At 36.9% G+C, this 16,637-nt stretch overlaps 2 protein-coding genes and 1 non-coding gene across 5 annotated transcripts in view; 2 read left to right on the top strand and 1 right to left on the bottom strand.

Annotated features, from left to right (window-relative positions):
• Positions 1–3,134, top strand: part of ATAD1 (ATPase family AAA domain containing 1) — a 37,338-nt gene extending 34,204 nt beyond the window's left edge. The window contains exons 9-10 of the mRNA XM_016128233.2: positions 664–797; positions 1,931–3,134. Of these exons, the coding sequence (XP_015983719.1) occupies positions 664–797; positions 1,931–2,051 (255 nt within the window). The 3' untranslated portion in view covers positions 2,052–3,134. The remainder of the gene's footprint in view (positions 1–663; positions 798–1,930) is intronic.
• A 7,320-nt stretch (positions 3,135–10,454) lies between these two features.
• Positions 10,455–16,637, bottom strand: part of PAPSS2 (3'-phosphoadenosine 5'-phosphosulfate synthase 2) — a 60,573-nt gene continuing 54,390 nt past the window's right edge. For 2 of the 3 annotated variants that reach the window (XM_016128232.2, XM_016128231.2), the window contains 4 exons: positions 15,477–15,612; positions 14,220–14,488; positions 12,922–13,151; positions 10,455–12,339 (listed from right to left, as the gene is read on the bottom strand). In XM_016128232.2, the coding sequence (XP_015983718.1) occupies positions 12,198–12,339; positions 12,922–13,151; positions 14,220–14,488; positions 15,477–15,612 (777 nt within the window). In that variant the 3' untranslated portion in view covers positions 10,455–12,197. The other variant, XM_036223907.1, reaches the window with a different exon arrangement.
• Positions 16,195–16,318, top strand: LOC118604466. Its single transcript, XR_004951768.1, has one exon. It is a non-coding gene; the product is annotated as a U6atac minor spliceosomal RNA (small nuclear RNA).

The following is a 16,637-nucleotide window of genomic DNA, read 5'->3' as shown; positions in this document are numbered from 1 at the left end:
CTACACTATTTACAGTGCTATAATTTTAAGACTTAAGACTTCTTTAACGTAGATGTCCCCTCTGTATTACATGTTCTTGTTCTCTAGAATATTAGTTTTATATGGTTTCTCTACCTCCAAATTAAATTATTGTTATTGCTCTTTACATATTGAAACATATTTAGATTTATCTATATGCTTACCAATTTCTTTTTGCATATCACCTCTACTTCACACCCTACCTTCTGGGTTCACTTTCCTTTTTATCAGAGATAAAAAGATGTGATTCATGTTTATTTAACCCCCACATTTAGGAATTAGAACACTGTCATGTGAAGTCACAGTGGCAGAGCTAACAATAGACCTCCACGTCCTCTCACTTCCATGCCTCTTTGTCCTTGTGTAAAGTTGTTGTTCTTACTTAAATACTGGGTCTTTCACAAAAATGGACTGGAATTTAGTAATTTTAAAAGTGGCATTTCATATCAATGGGGGAAAGTAAATGTTAAGACAAATGGTTAGCTAAATGTGGGGGAAATCCAGGAAGACCTTTATCTAATACATGGTGTTCAACTCCTGGCTCTGGTGCATAATATTGGGCCATTTATTTCCAGGTCTCATTATTATCTGAAAATGAAAATGTTTTGTATTTGTTTTTTAAAGCATGTTTTATATTTGTTTAAGGTGGATAGGCATGTGGATCTGCTAGAAGTTGCCCAGGAAACTGATGGGTTTTCAGGAAGTGATCTAAAAGAGATGTGTCGAGATGCTGCCCTCCTCTGTGTCAGGGAATATGTTAATTCTGCATCAGAAGAAAGGTAAGTGTTTATAGAGTTGATCTCTAATATTTATCAAACCCTTTTAAGAGCATTTAGGTTAGTTTCTTTTATTTTGCTTTACACTTCCAACTCCACTTATAGAATAAAAAGTAAATTGGAATTAACAATCCCCTCAACTTTATTTATTGTCCTTTTTCTAATTCATTCTGAAAATGAATTTGGGGGAGGTCTTAAAGAGAGTCCAGTATGAAGACAAAGAAATATAAGTTAAATTTCTGCTGAAAATTCGTGGACTTTGTCACAGAAAGCTTATAGAAACTTAGGTTTGCTCCTATTACTAGGAAAACAGGGTTTTCTAGTACTCTTGGATTGCTTTACATCTTAAATTCTTAAGTTTCATTTCATATGGACATGAGTGCCCTTTCTTCTAGAAATTTTACAACTAAATGGAGGAGCCTAGCTTGGGATTAGACTTTAGCTTGTTAATAATACTTTATTTATAAAACAAATCATTTGTCATTGCAGCATACGTCACTTGAAACCAATTTCAAAGTATGATGAGCTTGAGACAACAATTTTTTACCAATCTTATTCCAGCAAAGATACAGGAATAACAGCCCTGATGAATCATGTCCCTTGAGGGACATAGTGGGATTTTTTTTTTCTCATTATTAAATTGGGGCGGGGGGGGGCACTTAGATTAATTGTTTTTTATTAATAGCAGAGAATTTTGAGTTCATCAAAAGCTAAACACTTAATGAATTTGTAGGAATCCTGCTTTTTAATTCTAGTTTTCATGAGAATAATGTTTGACTTTTTGATTGGAATTATTCCTGTTTTGGTAAACTGACACCTTTATATAACATTTTCACTTTAGGTAATATTCTGTACTTATATTTTTAGTGTGAAGTACTTGATTTTAGTTACCACAGCAATGATGTTTATAGCCAGACATTTTAGCTTCCTGCCTCTTAGCTGTCAGTGCTTTTAAAAAATCACCTAGTACTTGTATATGCATAGATAATTCCTAAAAGAATTCACATGAAGCTTTTAATTGTGGTTGTCTTTGGGATCGTGGGTGGGAAAGAGGTTTTATTTTTTAATCATGGCAAGATATTTTAGGGAGGTATATTGTAAAGTTATTTGACTTGGTGGTTTTGTTTGCAATTTAGCCATGATGAAGATGAAATTCGGCCTGTTCAACAACAGGACCTGCAACGGGCAATTGAAAAGATGAAGAAATCAAAGGACGCAGCATTTCAGAATGTTTTAACACATGTTTGTTTAGATTAAGAGTAAAGGTCATTTGTACAGGTGAGTGTGACCTGGTTCAGAGTGCCCCGTTATCATTAGTGGAAATAGAATGGAAGGAGGAGTGTTCTTTAAACAGTGAGGGAGTTGAATGACCCTGGTTTTATACTCTGAATTCTAAGTTATTGAGATATAGTTGTTATATAAATGGTATTACTACTTGTCAGAAATCATGAGGAGGAACAGTTTAATCCAGCCTGAGTGCGGGTGACTGTGTTTGACCTCTTTAGCCATATGTTGCAGCCTTATAGGATCTAAGCTGGTCTTAAAAATAACAGATGATTCATTGAGTCATTAGTGAGAAAAAGGGATGTTGTTAAGTGCTGGTTTCTAGATATGTGTGTTTGTGTATGTGTATTAAATGTATATATTCACACATTTTATATTGACATTCTGTAGATATGTTTGAATACAGAAACATTTTTTTACCCCAACTGCTGAATCAAAAAGTACCAAATAGTATATAGAGAAATTAAGATTGAAGGTTGTGTCTAAAAGGTACAGTGGTTCAGCCATTTTCATTTGTCACTTTCTGCAGCTTTTTTTTAAGTCGAGTATTTCTCTGCATTTGAATAGTTAGCTGTATCTGAATACATAGATGTGGCTCAATTATAATGGTTGTCAGGATTATCAGAAATACTTGTTCAGTAATCAGCATTTTCAGGCAGTTGCATGATCGACACCGATTTCATCTCTTTCTGCAAGCACACCAAGTAGAGACATTTTTTAAATTGATATACGTCAAGTGGATTGAGAGCCTTTCAAAAGAATGGCTTTGACAAACCTCAGTGCCACTCAATATATGTATGTGACTCTTCCTTTCTTCATTTAATGTAACATAGTTCTGTTGTAACCATAGTTTCTTAATGTTATTTAAAAGTTATATGTTTTTTAATTATGGTCAAATATAATTTGGTCATCAAAAATGAAATTATAGTTTAACACAAGTAGCTATAACTAAATGTGCTAAAACTATTCATTTTGTAATTGAAAATTTAAAAGTTTTCTTAGTGTATTATAAATTGTTTGCCAGTTAGTAAAAATATACACATCAAAATTCCCATATCGTATTTGTAGTCATTTTAATGCCAAATGCACTACATGTAGGTGAAACATTTTTGGGGGGTCCAGAATTTTACTACCAGAATTCTGTTATAGGCACTTAAACACACAGTATAAGGGAAATGGCACAATACAATCTTGAGGCACCTTCTGAATCATCAGAAAGATTAAATTATGCTTCATATATTTTTGTTTTTATTGTAGTTCTTTGAAAACTCTCAATCTTTGAGTTATTATATGCATTTCTTTACACTAAGTCTCTCGTTAAAACCTATTGAATAGTTTGTCCCATTGTGCTTTGAATGATGAGTGGGATAGAAATTGTGGGAGAAAACTTTGGATAACAAAAAGCAAGTTTTGAAAATTGTGAGGATGATTGAAAAATTGAATGCAAAACACAAGATACCAAAAAAAATTCCATCTTCATTTTTAATGATTATATTATTCTGTTATTTTATAAATATGTAATAAAGAGGTCCCTCTTAACTGATTTTTCTCTGCTTATGCCTTGGTGGTTTTTCAGTTATGTAAAATTTTCTGGGGTGGTTTTGGTTTGTAAAACTTGCCTTAGAACTGTTTTTATCTTCCTGTGTAGCTTTCACAATTTTACAGTATACATACTAGTATCTAATCATTTTTGTTTTAGTATGAATTTCAGTAATTATTTAAATTTAATCTGATGACATATTGATCAGAAGTAAGGGGTGATGTATCCCTCATGTCCTATCTTTTTATCTACTCTTAAATTCAGAACATCCAATAACAGTAGTTAAATTTATCATGGTTGTCATCATCAAATGAAGTTAGAGAAATACACTAATCCCAGCAACAATGACTCATCTAGGTACCTTAATGCCTTAAAGTAATTGAGGAAACATTATTATTATTATTGTTATTATTATTATCATTATTTGCTTACAGTTTCTGACTGAGAATATTCATCTTCCCTAGGTGATAAATGTGGGGAAAGGCCTTTTCTTCTTGCTTTCTTGCTTCCTTGCTTTCTATTTATATTATAGTCGACATGCAATATTCTCAGTTTCAGGTATACAGCATAAGTTTTCACTATTTATATACCTGATGAATTGATCACCGTCTGTCACTGTAAAAGTTACTACAATAGACTGTATTCCCTATGCTGTACAATACGTCCCTGTAACTTATTTATTTTATAACCAGGACTTTGTAGCTCTTATTCTCCTTTACCTTCTCCGTTCTCACCCACCCCCTCCACCCCCAGCCATCCATTTTGTTCTTTATATCTATGAATCTATCTCTGTTTTGTTTGTTCATTTGTTTTGTTTTTTAGATTGCACATATAAGTGAAATAGTATGGCTTTTGTCTCTTGTTTTACTTATTTCAACTTAGCATAATATCCCGTAGGTCATCTACGTTGTCCTAAATGGCAAGATTTCATTCTTTCTTATGACTGAGTAAAATTCCATTGTATATATGCCACATCTTTATTCATCTACACCTAAGTTGCTTCCATATCTTGGCTCTTGTGAATAATGCTGTAGTGAACATAGGGGTGCACATATTTTTGAATTATTTTTTTGTTTGTTTTCTTCAGATAGATACCTAAAAGTGGAATTGAGGAAACGTTATGCTTTTAAAGAACGTTTAGTGTTACATAATCTATCCTTAGTATGTAGGCATGCATTTTACATATGTAGTTGGACTTAGATTCTAAGGTTATTTCATTTTAGTATCAGTTAAGAGTACTGACGTAGAGTTGGACTGGCCCGAGTTTAAATCCAGGCTCTCCATTAATTAACTGTGTCTTTGGACTAGTTTCCTAAGTTCTTTGAGCTTCATTTTCCCATTTATAAAATGGAGTGACAGTGACACCTACTTTATAGGATCGTGTAATGAAATGTTGCATGAAGGACACAGCAGTGTCGGGCACAATTAAACTGCTCAAATGTTAGTGGTTACATAATTTTATTACATTTACACACTTATGTATGTATTCGTTGTACAGTTTTTGAGCATTATCCATGCCTAAACCATTTCCATGATCCCTGTAAACCTATACTTTAAGGATTGGGATTGACATAATTAGCTCTGTGGTATTTCTCTGAAAGCCTCATTTTTGGAAGACTTCTGATAAGTCTGGTGTGTCTCAATCTTTTCCCAGACCTTTTTTTTAAATAGAGTGTAGTACCTCAATATTTGAATCAATTCAGTGTCTCCTTTATGACTCTCCTTTCTATCTTACTCAACCTTCCTACCTCCAGAGTGACCCAGAACTCACCATGTTATCAAGAGCTGGGTGGTATAATATACATATTCTATGTGGGCCATAATAATCTAACACCAGTAGCTATAACTACTACTAGGTTTGGTATTAGATTAGGCTGTCTCAAGCCTTGCGTGTACCTCTATAAAAATGGCAGCATTCCTCATTGGTAAGAATTTTTTAACTGGACTTATGTTGTTTGCGGAAAAATGTTATAACTTTCTTCTCGATAAAGAAAATAAATTGGATGATATATGTGTTTTCGAATTCTCTTTTTAGCTTCTCTTAAAGTCAATATCAGAATATTGAATAGACTTCTGATATGCTGGGCTTATATCCTGCATGACAAACTTCAGCACCAACCAGAAGCCTCTAATAAAGCCATAAGACCATTTTATTTCAGCTGACAGAAATTGTTAGATTTCATTATTAACTTTGTTGTCATTTAGTCATCAAAGGTAGAGTTCCATAATCATTTCAAAAGTTAAAGCTCTCTTTACATGTATAGGTAAAAATTCTAAGGCATCATATTCATGAAATTATGTTGAGAAGATGTGTACCACAGATGCCAGATGTAAATGAGATCGAAACTAAAAGAAATCAGTTAGCAATGGGAATAAAAACAAAATATCCTCAGTAACACGTGTGTAAATTTTACACTAGTAATACTAACAGCGCATAATGGTCTTTGCTAAAACACTGAACTGGGAGTATATTTTTGTGATTGTCTAATATGTATAGTTATAAATCTACTTGAGAACACTTTTAGATATAATCTTTTGTGCTTTGAAATACAGCTTCAGTGAATGTTAATGCTGGTGTGGACATCAAGGACACAGGTTTATGAATCGTGACAGCTCAGTTTTAAAAGTAGAGCCAAACATATTGAGATAATTATTGACATGCAAAACTCGGAGCTAAGAGTAGAACACAGTGGAACACACTAGCTTCCAGAAATTCTAAGAATAACCAAGATTCTCAAATAGGATGTGATAATAGATCATCCAGAGAAACAAAGTCCTTTGCAGATATCTGAGGGGGATGAGCATCACCTGCTGGGCCACAGTGTCATGAAGAGCACCAGTTAGGGTTCTGTTGCAAGCAAGCAACTCTAGATGACCTGAGCAATGAAGAATTTGGGAAGCTCATGAGATCAAAGGAAAGCTAGAGAATTGGAGTTAGGATAGAAAGCTCCAGAAATTTATTAGGAATTGCTTAAGACTCTTGCTTTTATACTTCCACTAGATTAAGTGAACTTTCAGTTGTTTATCTTTAACTTATCCCATTCCAGATTCAAAATCCTAGAAGTGAGTGTGCAAACCCAGGTCAGAAATCACCCCCTGGCAGTCCAGGAGCTTTGCGAGAATGACCGACCCTCCAGGAACTCCTTTGGCTTAAATGGTTTGAGAACAAGTATCTGAATTACTGATTCATCAAGACTAAATGCAAAAGGAGAGCTATATTTCACCCACAGGAACCTGAGTATTGCGGGGAAGGTAGCTGGACAAACAAAAAAATGAAAAATGACCAGCTATAACTCAAGTAGGCATGCTGGCAGTTTGAGCAACACACAGTACCGTTTGTAAGGACAGACCTTCAGGGACTGCTTGGTCCAGTCTCATATGCTGTTGATGATGGAGTACTCCTTGGCAGGCGCCCTTTTTTAGCTAGTTGATCACTTTTTAACTTGTAATTTATTTTGTTCTAGGTAGTGAGCGGGTAGAAAAAAGAACAGTGGAGATTAAAGCATAACGTTGGTTTTGGTTTTATTTTCAGGGAATGCAAGCCCTTTCCACTGATAGGCAGTTAGGGTGAAGGACTGATCATTCCCCTTTCTTCTAGAGTCTAGTTAGGCTGGCCCTGGGCTGTTGCTTTAATACAATGGAGTTGACTGGGCTTAGCCTAACCCTGTAATTAGCTAGGAGGAAATATTTGTGTTGCAAGTTTATAAGTTTGTGGTTCTTTGTATTCAATTCTGACAGGGTTCTGGCATCCAATCACCATGAGAATGCACAAGACTTCCAGCCCCTCTTCTGTCATTTTCTCTGCAAAATCCAGGGAAAGGGGATTTTCTGGCCTGGCAGTTTGTTTTTAAATGTGTTTCCAGGTTTCAGTCACTATTGTCTGAGTGTTGACTGAATTCTCATCCCTGCAGGATCTCTCTGTCTAGGCAGGCCTGCTCTTTCCTGTGTTACATCCAGTCTCAGGAGTCTACCCCTGATATTAAAAACAAAAAAAAAAATACAGAGGTTCTCTGCTCACCTCTGAAGGGCTTATTTCTCCTTGGAAGGAAACTCATGAAGAATTCCTTGCATCCACTGCTCTTTCCTAGGTTCATAGAAAAGTACTATTTTAATTTTGTCTGGATTTTTCTTGTTACTATGGGAGTGAAGATCTTTCTCACCTTCCTACATCCTAGCAGAAGAAATTGTGCAGGTATTTATTGTAAGTCATGTAAAGTTAATTTTCAACTTTATAGGTTTCAATCCTAGCTGTGGAACTTTTATTTTATACATACACACACATACAGAGAGAGGGAGGGAGAGATCACATGCGCAATGCTGCTTTGGGCAAAATCTCTTTTCTTCTGTGGGCACCAGTTTCCTTTTCCGTAAATATGAATCATAGTATAACTTTAAAAATCTTATGAAAATGTTTTGGAAGCTAGGAAGTGAATATGGCTGTAGGTTGTCAGGCCCTTAGGCAAGTCATCTCTGATCCTGGATCCACATCTCCTTATGTGCACAATAATGGAAATACTAAATTAAATGTGCTTGTCACTAAACAGCACACTGGCAATAGTGGCACTGGTGATAGAAGTAGGACCCTTAGCAGTCCTGACCTGATCATCAGAACTTCTAAAACTGGGTGGATTCCTTAGCTACCTGAGAGGTGTCAGCCTTGATAAATGGATTTGTTATTTCCTTGGCTCTCAGAGCTGTAGCTTTTTCTTCGGTTGTTTACCTTGAATATCCAAAGATCTGGTACTTTATATAATTCTTTTTATGATTTGAGAATAGGATGGGGGATACCATCTCTGTAGTGGTTGATGAGATTGATTTCTTCCATAAATGTAGGTTCTTAGTGAATACACTACTGCTAGGTCAACGTTGTAGTTGTTTACATGAAATAGTCCATTATTATTTCAACCTGTGCCGAGCTGAACTTTACCTTTGAACCATTTATGGAAAGCAGGCTTATATAATAAATAGAAATCCAGATATTTCTTTACCTGTACCTTTTTATAATATAGTTTATAAGAATTTCACATATTTTAGTAAAATAGGTTCAGAGCAAGTTTAAGCTTCTGAAACAAACCACTTGTATTTAAGAACTTTACCAAATAAAGTATGATATTAAAGTGTGATATTAATGATGCCAGCAATTACAGATACATATGACATTAAAAGAGCTGTGCCCATCAATTTTTTGTTTATATATTTGAAGATAATAAAACTATTATTTTTTAAAACATTCTGTAATTTAGATTTATTACTAAGTGAGACTGGCTTCCCCTCTAATCCAAATTAGGAGGTCTATGGAAAGAGTAGTAGACTTGGGAAGGTAGGGGAAGATATCTCGGTTACAAAAGAGAAACCATTGAACAATTACTGAGGCTCACCTATGAACACTTGTTTCTCAGTTCGTCAGGACTTCCTTCTATCCACCACTCTTTGCTAGCCGTATAGAAAAGCATTTTTATTTTGTCTAGGTTTTTCTGCATCAAACTAAAAAAATGTTCAAACTCTAGCCAGTGACTCATTAATTTTTAGTAATAATTTCAATATAATAACAATATAAGCAAAAAAATTTGGTAGTTCTTTAGAGTGTATATTAGTAAATTGCTTATATATCACTTTCATTATTTGGTGAATGAATATAATGAGTGGCCCAATACATAATAGTTAATATTGACCAAAGAATTAAATGCATACTGGGGCAAGAAATATCTATACAGCTAATTGTTGATTTATGCATTTTTGGTAATGGAGATATGCTTAAATAATAGAAATCTGTATCATTCAAAAACTCATAGGCAAAGGCTGCACTATTGTTTCATCAAACCTTTAGACATAAAGAACAGTTGATTGGTCTGGTGATCATCTAATTTCCTGATGACCTACCTATCAGGAAAGTATAATGAAGATCAGTGCTAGACCTAATAGAAAGGAGAAAGATGAAGAGAAAGGAGGAAAAAAAACAAAAATGAATTTGCTGTTCTCACGTAGCCAAGATTCATTTCTTGCAGGGAATATGGGTTGAAAAGAAATCTTGTGGCCTGATATAAGTGTTGATAATATTTATAAGTCTACCATTTTCTGACTGAATGATTTATGTATGGCTTTCCAGGATATTTGCACACTGTCTGTACAATTTGGCATACTCCCTCAGTACCACTTCTATCCATGTATTTAAACATTTTCTGCCCTAATTTGCCCTACTAATTGTCACGAGGGGCCAGCAAGTAAGAATCTGGGGAGAAAGAGGGAGGGGCAACAAGTAGTAGCTTTGAGTTGGCTATCACACTAGTTTTATTTGGAGTGAGAACCTGTAGCAAAAATGTTCATTAAGCCTTCAGGACAGAAGGGAGGCAGGGACTCCAGGAAAACCCAAACTGCAGGCCTGTTTCAAGGTCACTGAAAGTATGGGTGGAAACAGGTATCTTTTCTGCATATAAAAGCAGCAACCACTGAGGTTAGCAGAGGTGTGGGAGTTGAAAAATAAACAAAACCATACACACAACTACTTCCAACCCTGCTGGTTAAACTCCTTGGGAGCACTTGAAAAAAAAGGAAGCAAGTTAGAAAAAAAGAAAAAAGAAAGGTCAGATCCTCACACAGTGAAATGCAGGGGAGAGGTCCCTGAGGAACCTAGTCACCTCCAAAAATATCACTATAGTACTTGGCTGAGACCATGTGTCATTCACATTTAGAGGACAGTTTTTAAAATGAGCAAACAGCCTCTTAATTATGGGCTAAAAGGGTTGCTGCTGTTCCTTTCCAATTACATGGAGTAACAAAGCCCTCAACAGTCATGTGGTCAGCCCACACCTAGTGTTATAGACAGAAAAGACTCAGCCTTCATTTTGAGAAATTTATTAAAATGAGAACAAGCATCATTTGTACATACAAATAGTCATTTGCACTGTTTGGTACTAGAGCAAAAGAGTAGTTTTAAATATATTAAAAAATCACAAAACATTGGTTAAGGCACTACATCCTGTCTCATGTTTTTAATATTCTGTTTTTTAAAAATAATTAGTATCTCTGATTAAATGAATGTAGGCACTATACTATTAAAGACAAGTATAGTTTGCTGTGGCTATTGTGTATTATTCTCAAAAGAACTTTTCATTAGCTAAAATCAGCATTTAAAAAAAACTGAGAATATTTTAAAAATCACAGTTTTCTTTCTAGCTTAAGTCATCTTCCAGAGAGACCTATGTACAAAAGGTACTGTTTTTTCATATCTCCCTTAGCACAAAGAATTATGCATAAAGTACAAAAAGATTGCCTCTCAGGAAGTAAAGCCATCAGAAGTTGGATGTTTCAGAACAGCATGAGTCTTTGGAAAAAGTATTTTTCTCAACTACAATAAAATCAGCTAAGTTTAGAAAACTCTAAACTCTTGGATCTTTCAGCATCCAAGAAGGGTGCTTTTTAAGTGTCCTCTGTTCAGGGAGCTTCATTAAGCATTTTGGGGAATTACACTTGGCTCCTGTGTTGTAGACAGGGCACCAGATTGGGAGTCATGTGGCCTGGGTGCTTGTTTCGTGCCACTAGTACTTCCTAAACATATCGATTTTATGTTTTTGTTACACTCACTGCTCAGCAGCTCACAAAACATGTGCTTGTGCATCATCTAAGTTTGGTCACCTGTCACATGAAAGGGTTGCATTTGATGTTTTCTGTGGTCTTTTTCAGTTCTAGCAGCTCGCTAATCTGATGATATGAATGGTTTTTGGTTATAGCTGATGCTACTGCAGTCAGTAGGCACAGCCTCTTCGTATGATGCAATGACCATAGCGAAGAGGAGAAAAATTAACTTTCTATGACATTGCCAGATTGGTTGAGCCCTGAGTGCTGATCTTTAATCAAAGCACTCTACGCTGTTCAAAAATCACCATTTAACTGGAGTTATATTATTCACAGAAATGCATTAAGACTTCTCTCATTAGACGACATAACTTTCATGGCAGATGTAGGTTGCATAGATAGAATTCTGAGATTAAATTCACATTTTCACACATTTGGTTTCTCCAGTCAGGTCATCCTTCGGCATACAAGAAGGAGGTTGAGCAGTAAGGCTGTATACAGATGGGCATGAGGTGAAATATTAGGAAGATTCTTGTTTTGAGTCTCACTTCATTTGGGGTGAGATTTTTTTTTTTTTTGGTCAGTTGTACAGAAGAGGCTGCTCTTCTGATTTATTTTACTACTGGTATGTGACATTGGGAGAGTGCAGGTTGGCAAGACTTAGGCTGGAAAATATGCTTTACTTTTTGGCAAGAAAACTAAACACATGGTCAAAGCTTTAAGAAATTTGGGACCTACCTGCTCAGATGCAGCAGAGAATACAGATAATTTCATTCTGAAATGATAACAGTATTGCTTTTACCTGCTAAGATTTGGTCTTCAGTTTGACTATTTTATGTGTATACTGAAGTTGACTTTAAACTTTAGACATAATTTTTACCTCATTATAAAACAGTAAAATCAGTCACTGAGAAACAATTTGGATACAAAGCATCTAATTACAAAAATAGAAAAGGAATCAAAGAGCATGTCAGAAAGTCAGAAAGAAACTCTGGAGCTAAGGGCATTTAGTTGTTTTTCTCCAGAGACCTATAATAATCTGTCAGGACTTTCCACGCTTTGGGAGCCATGAAGCCATCTGGGGGATTTTCTCCTTCCCGAGCCAGCTTTCTCATACGAGTTCCTGAGATGAAGTCAAACTCGTTGTGCCTGTCACAAGGTAGCAACAAAGAATTCTGTGTAGGTAAGTAACATCCAGCTTAAAGATACCCAGGTTATGGGTTCTTAGACCACATTTTTCCTTCTGTGAAATGCTGCCTCTTCTAAAATGGCAATTTGCTAAATCCGCAGTTCAGTAAAGGAACTTGCAGAAGAAGGGAAAATAATGACAGCTATCCATTCAATATTTACTGTGTACCTGATCTATTCATGGGAAGTAACTTCTTTGCCCCTTGTACTTCTTTGAGTTCTGAGCATGGCAAGTGAGCCATAAATACTCATTAAAATCTTCTTCTGAGTTGACTTCCTTTCACTTAATATGCTAGGCACTCAGTTCATGCTCAAGGAATGTACGTTAAAAAATATTTTATGGACCATCTTCTATATGCAAGTGGCTGTGCTATAGCTTTAGGGAACACAAAATGTGTAAGACCAGATCTTGGCCTTCAAGGGACTCCCATTCCAATTCGGAACATGTGGGGATGCCCTGGAGAATTTTTGAAAGAACCAAAATTTGCCTCAACATTCCAATTGTACAGATGTTGATTAAAGAATTTTCCTCTGAAAACATACCTTTTTGGATCATAGAAGTCCATGGCTTTTTTGGCTTTGTTGTAGGCAGCCACTCGGAATGGAATGATTTCCACGGAAGTGAGGCCAGGGGCCATGCTCAAGACCTTGCCTCCATGAGTGGGTTCATACAGATCTTTCTTGGTCTCAGGGTGGGGTATTCCTGCAGGGTCCCGGCCCACAATGTAGAAATTAGCCCCTGCAATCATCCGGGACCTGCAGTGCCACTGGACCTAGGGAACATCACATAAGGGACGTTGCTGGTCATCACTGGACAATTCTGCAGGTTCCTATTACAGAAACACCTTTATTCTGCTTTAAAAGTAATTCAATAATGGGAGCCAACTAATAATTGCAAGAAAGTCAGTGAGGTGTCTATGACTGCAAGCTCTTATTCGACTGCTTGGTCATATTGGGTAGGACAGAGCTTTAAAGATAAGAATTCCCCCTCTTAGAACCTGGGGTTGTATTTCCTCTTCTCTCCAAACAGGCTAGCAGACCAGGAACACTCAGATCTTACTGTTCTCCAGAACTGTGTGAATTTCACTTACCAGTCCTTCCCTATTCAGAATAAATCAGTTTAAGGAAATTACAAACTCCATTATCTCTTATCTGAATGCTAATAATGAGCTAATTACCTTTCATATGCAGACATTGATTCCAATTCAACACAGCATTGGGATTTCAAAATGAATTGTCCTCTTAAAGCTCAGATAGAAATACAGGGGATGGAGAGGAAAGCTCAGGGCCTTGGAACTTTGATCTGGTTGAAGAGAATTAATTTATTAAACTCAGTTTGGGGTATTCCAAAGGGTTGAGACCCCTTCAATTCATACTTCTGCAACCTTGTTCAGATCCATATACTGGTGCAGTGGGACAAAGAGAGTCTCTGTTTGATGGGCTCACTGTGTGATGAAAGGGACACGTTAAGCTTTTAAAGATAGATGCCGTGAGCTTATGATGTAGTTCGCAGAGCATAGAGAAGCACTTAAAATAACTGGAACTTCAGAAAGTGAATAGGTTAGGTGCAACTTGCCCTAAACCCAGTTACATTGCCCTGTCTACCTCATTTCACACGCCAGCTTCCATATTCTCGAAGGCAGTGTATAACAAGTTTGATTTGGCATTTCTAGCATTTTGATAAGCACTAAATGGAAACATAATTAAGTTGGATAAAGAAGAGAGACTAGAAGATTTCAGAATCTGCTCATGACAAAGACCTCAGAGACTCATTTGCTCTTCTAAGTAAAATCTGAGCCTGCACTTCTGAGTCCCATCACCCAAGTCAGGGAATGGCTCACCTCTGTGGGCCCAGCATATAACATGGGAGATGGGAAGACAGCAACAATGGTTGACTTGGGATCCAGGACCCCTTCCTCAAGCACAGCTGCATGCTGCTTCATCCGCCAGTCCAAGGGCACATCGTCGTCCTTGGTCCAGCCACCCAATGGGTGGAGCAGGAGGACCGGGTGCTTGTAGCCCCTCTCCAGGAGCCGGCGGCGGGTGTCCTGCATCAACAGAGCATGGCCGTTGTGCACAGGATTGCGCAGCTGGAAGGCAAACACCGCATCTGGGAAAGGAAAACATAAAAGCCAATGTCAAAGAAATGGCTGTGTGGCTTGACTGCAAGAACTGAAAGACACAGCTATGTTTATTGTGCAATGCATTCATATATCCACTTGCTTTTGATCAGCAGCTGGAGAATCCAGCAGGATCTTTAGGGGTGTTATTCCAAAGGTACCAACCAATGTCAGACTGCTTAGACAGCAACAGGACACAGAGGCAGGAAGCCCTAGAGGGTGAGGCTGACTCAAAAATGAAAACATTTGTGGCCAGGACCTTGCCTGCAAACCACGGCTCAGGCAGGGGCCCACATTCATCAGCCTTGTAGTACCCTGCTCCAGTCTCACTTCTCCAGGGGGGTGAATATGATGAACATTTTCTGGGATCCACAATCAAAAGACATAAAAAATATTTCATCTTCACTTTAAGGAAATTTTTCAAAACTACTACACTGAATGATGGACTTCCGAGAGTCTTCATTTTTCCTTCTGGTTATGAAATAATGTATATCTATTATGGAAAACTTGGGAAATATATAAAAGCTCAAAATAGAATATAAAAATCACCTGTAATCCTATTGTTAATTTTTCTTTTTCTTTTTCAAAATATGTAAAGTGAAAATTTTCCCTCCCCTTGGTCCAACTCCATCCCTGAGATGTTGCTGCTGTCATCAGAGACATTTCTTCTATATATAGACATAGGGTTTTAAAAACAATTATTACATTTTACTCCGTTTTTCCAAATTATGTGTATTGTTCTGCAGTTTGTTTTTTCACTTAATAAAATACTTTGGATTTCTTGATGTCAGTGCATATATTTTACTGCTTCATCGTATCCAGTATAAGGATATAGTTCAACTTTATAAACTATTTCTATATCAATAGGAGATGTTTCTAGCTTTTTAAAATAAACACGCTCTTCCTGATATCCTTAATTCTGTAATCAGAGGGTGGTAAGGATTAATATAACGAATGCATTAGAGCCAGCCTGCATACCAGCATTCATTGCTTTACATTTCTGTTTGAGCTCTAGAGGTGTCAGGCGGTACTGGTCCAACCCATCGTTCCACTTTATTCTCTCCAGCACCCGAAGGTCTCCACCAACCAACCAATCCCCACTTTCCATCACCATCTGGAAAGACAATTATTAAAAGTTGTCAGTGATTAGTATCAATTTCTGTGTATCTGGAAAATTTTCTTTCTGGACTAAGCCTGGGTTACTGTTGAAGAACTGCATTTCTTCAGCATTTCTAGCATGGTGTTTATCAAACTTATTGGTCTCAACCCCTTTATGCGCAAAAAAAAATTATCAAGAACCCCCAAAGAGTTTTTGTTTATGTGAGTTATATCTGTCATTTTTCCTAATAGAAATTAAAACCATGTCTTTTGTCAAGGAGGGCTGTCATGACATGGGGCAAGGACAAGTATAGAAAGAGAAGGAGGGGTTGGCTGCAGGCCAAGAGCCAACTCTCCACACTCCACTATATTGTGGCGTCGAACCAAGATGTCTAAATTTGAACCTGGCCTTCCAGATTGTTATCAAGACATCGTTGTCAAAGTGGAAAGACAGAAATATCTTAAGTTTATTAGTTAGATATGTAACTTTTAAAGATGGTATGTGGGCTTCAGTTTGTATTCCTTCTCTGGGACCCACAAATAATAAGTGTGAGACTGGTGTGAAGAATGGTCAAAGTAATGAAAAAAGACCATGACAGTTTTGGACGAAAGGAGAAAAGGTTAGCATTACCCTTGACAAGGATGGAAGAGGCCCTCGGGTCTGACAAAAGACATGGTTGAGGCATTGCCACCTACTTTGTGGCATCTAACCGTGGTGTTTACATTGTACACCTTAAACTTACACAATGCTATATGTCAATTATATCTCAGTAAACCTATAGAAAACATGACAACCTTTTTTTTTTCTATAAACTTAAATGTGTTCCATATGATGTTGCCATGTAGTCATTTAAACCTGGACCCAGTCTTATTCCTCAGAATGATTTCAACAGCCCTTTCTCTGATCAGATTCCATAACATGGCCACCTGAAATGTCAGCAGAGGAGAGGGAGGCAAGGGTAGGGAGAGACAGCTGATTGATTTCAAACACCTAGTCAGAGGACACCAAGGTGGCGATAGTGTGCCTCTGGTTCCCAGTCC

The sequence above is a fragment of the Rousettus aegyptiacus genome, unplaced genomic scaffold, assembly GCF_014176215.1.
Source record: "Rousettus aegyptiacus isolate mRouAeg1 unplaced genomic scaffold, mRouAeg1.p scaffold_m13_p_6, whole genome shotgun sequence".
In the NCBI taxonomy this organism is placed as follows: domain Eukaryota; kingdom Metazoa; phylum Chordata; class Mammalia; order Chiroptera; family Pteropodidae; genus Rousettus; species Rousettus aegyptiacus.
This window is presented reverse-complemented; position numbering and strand designations above follow the sequence as displayed.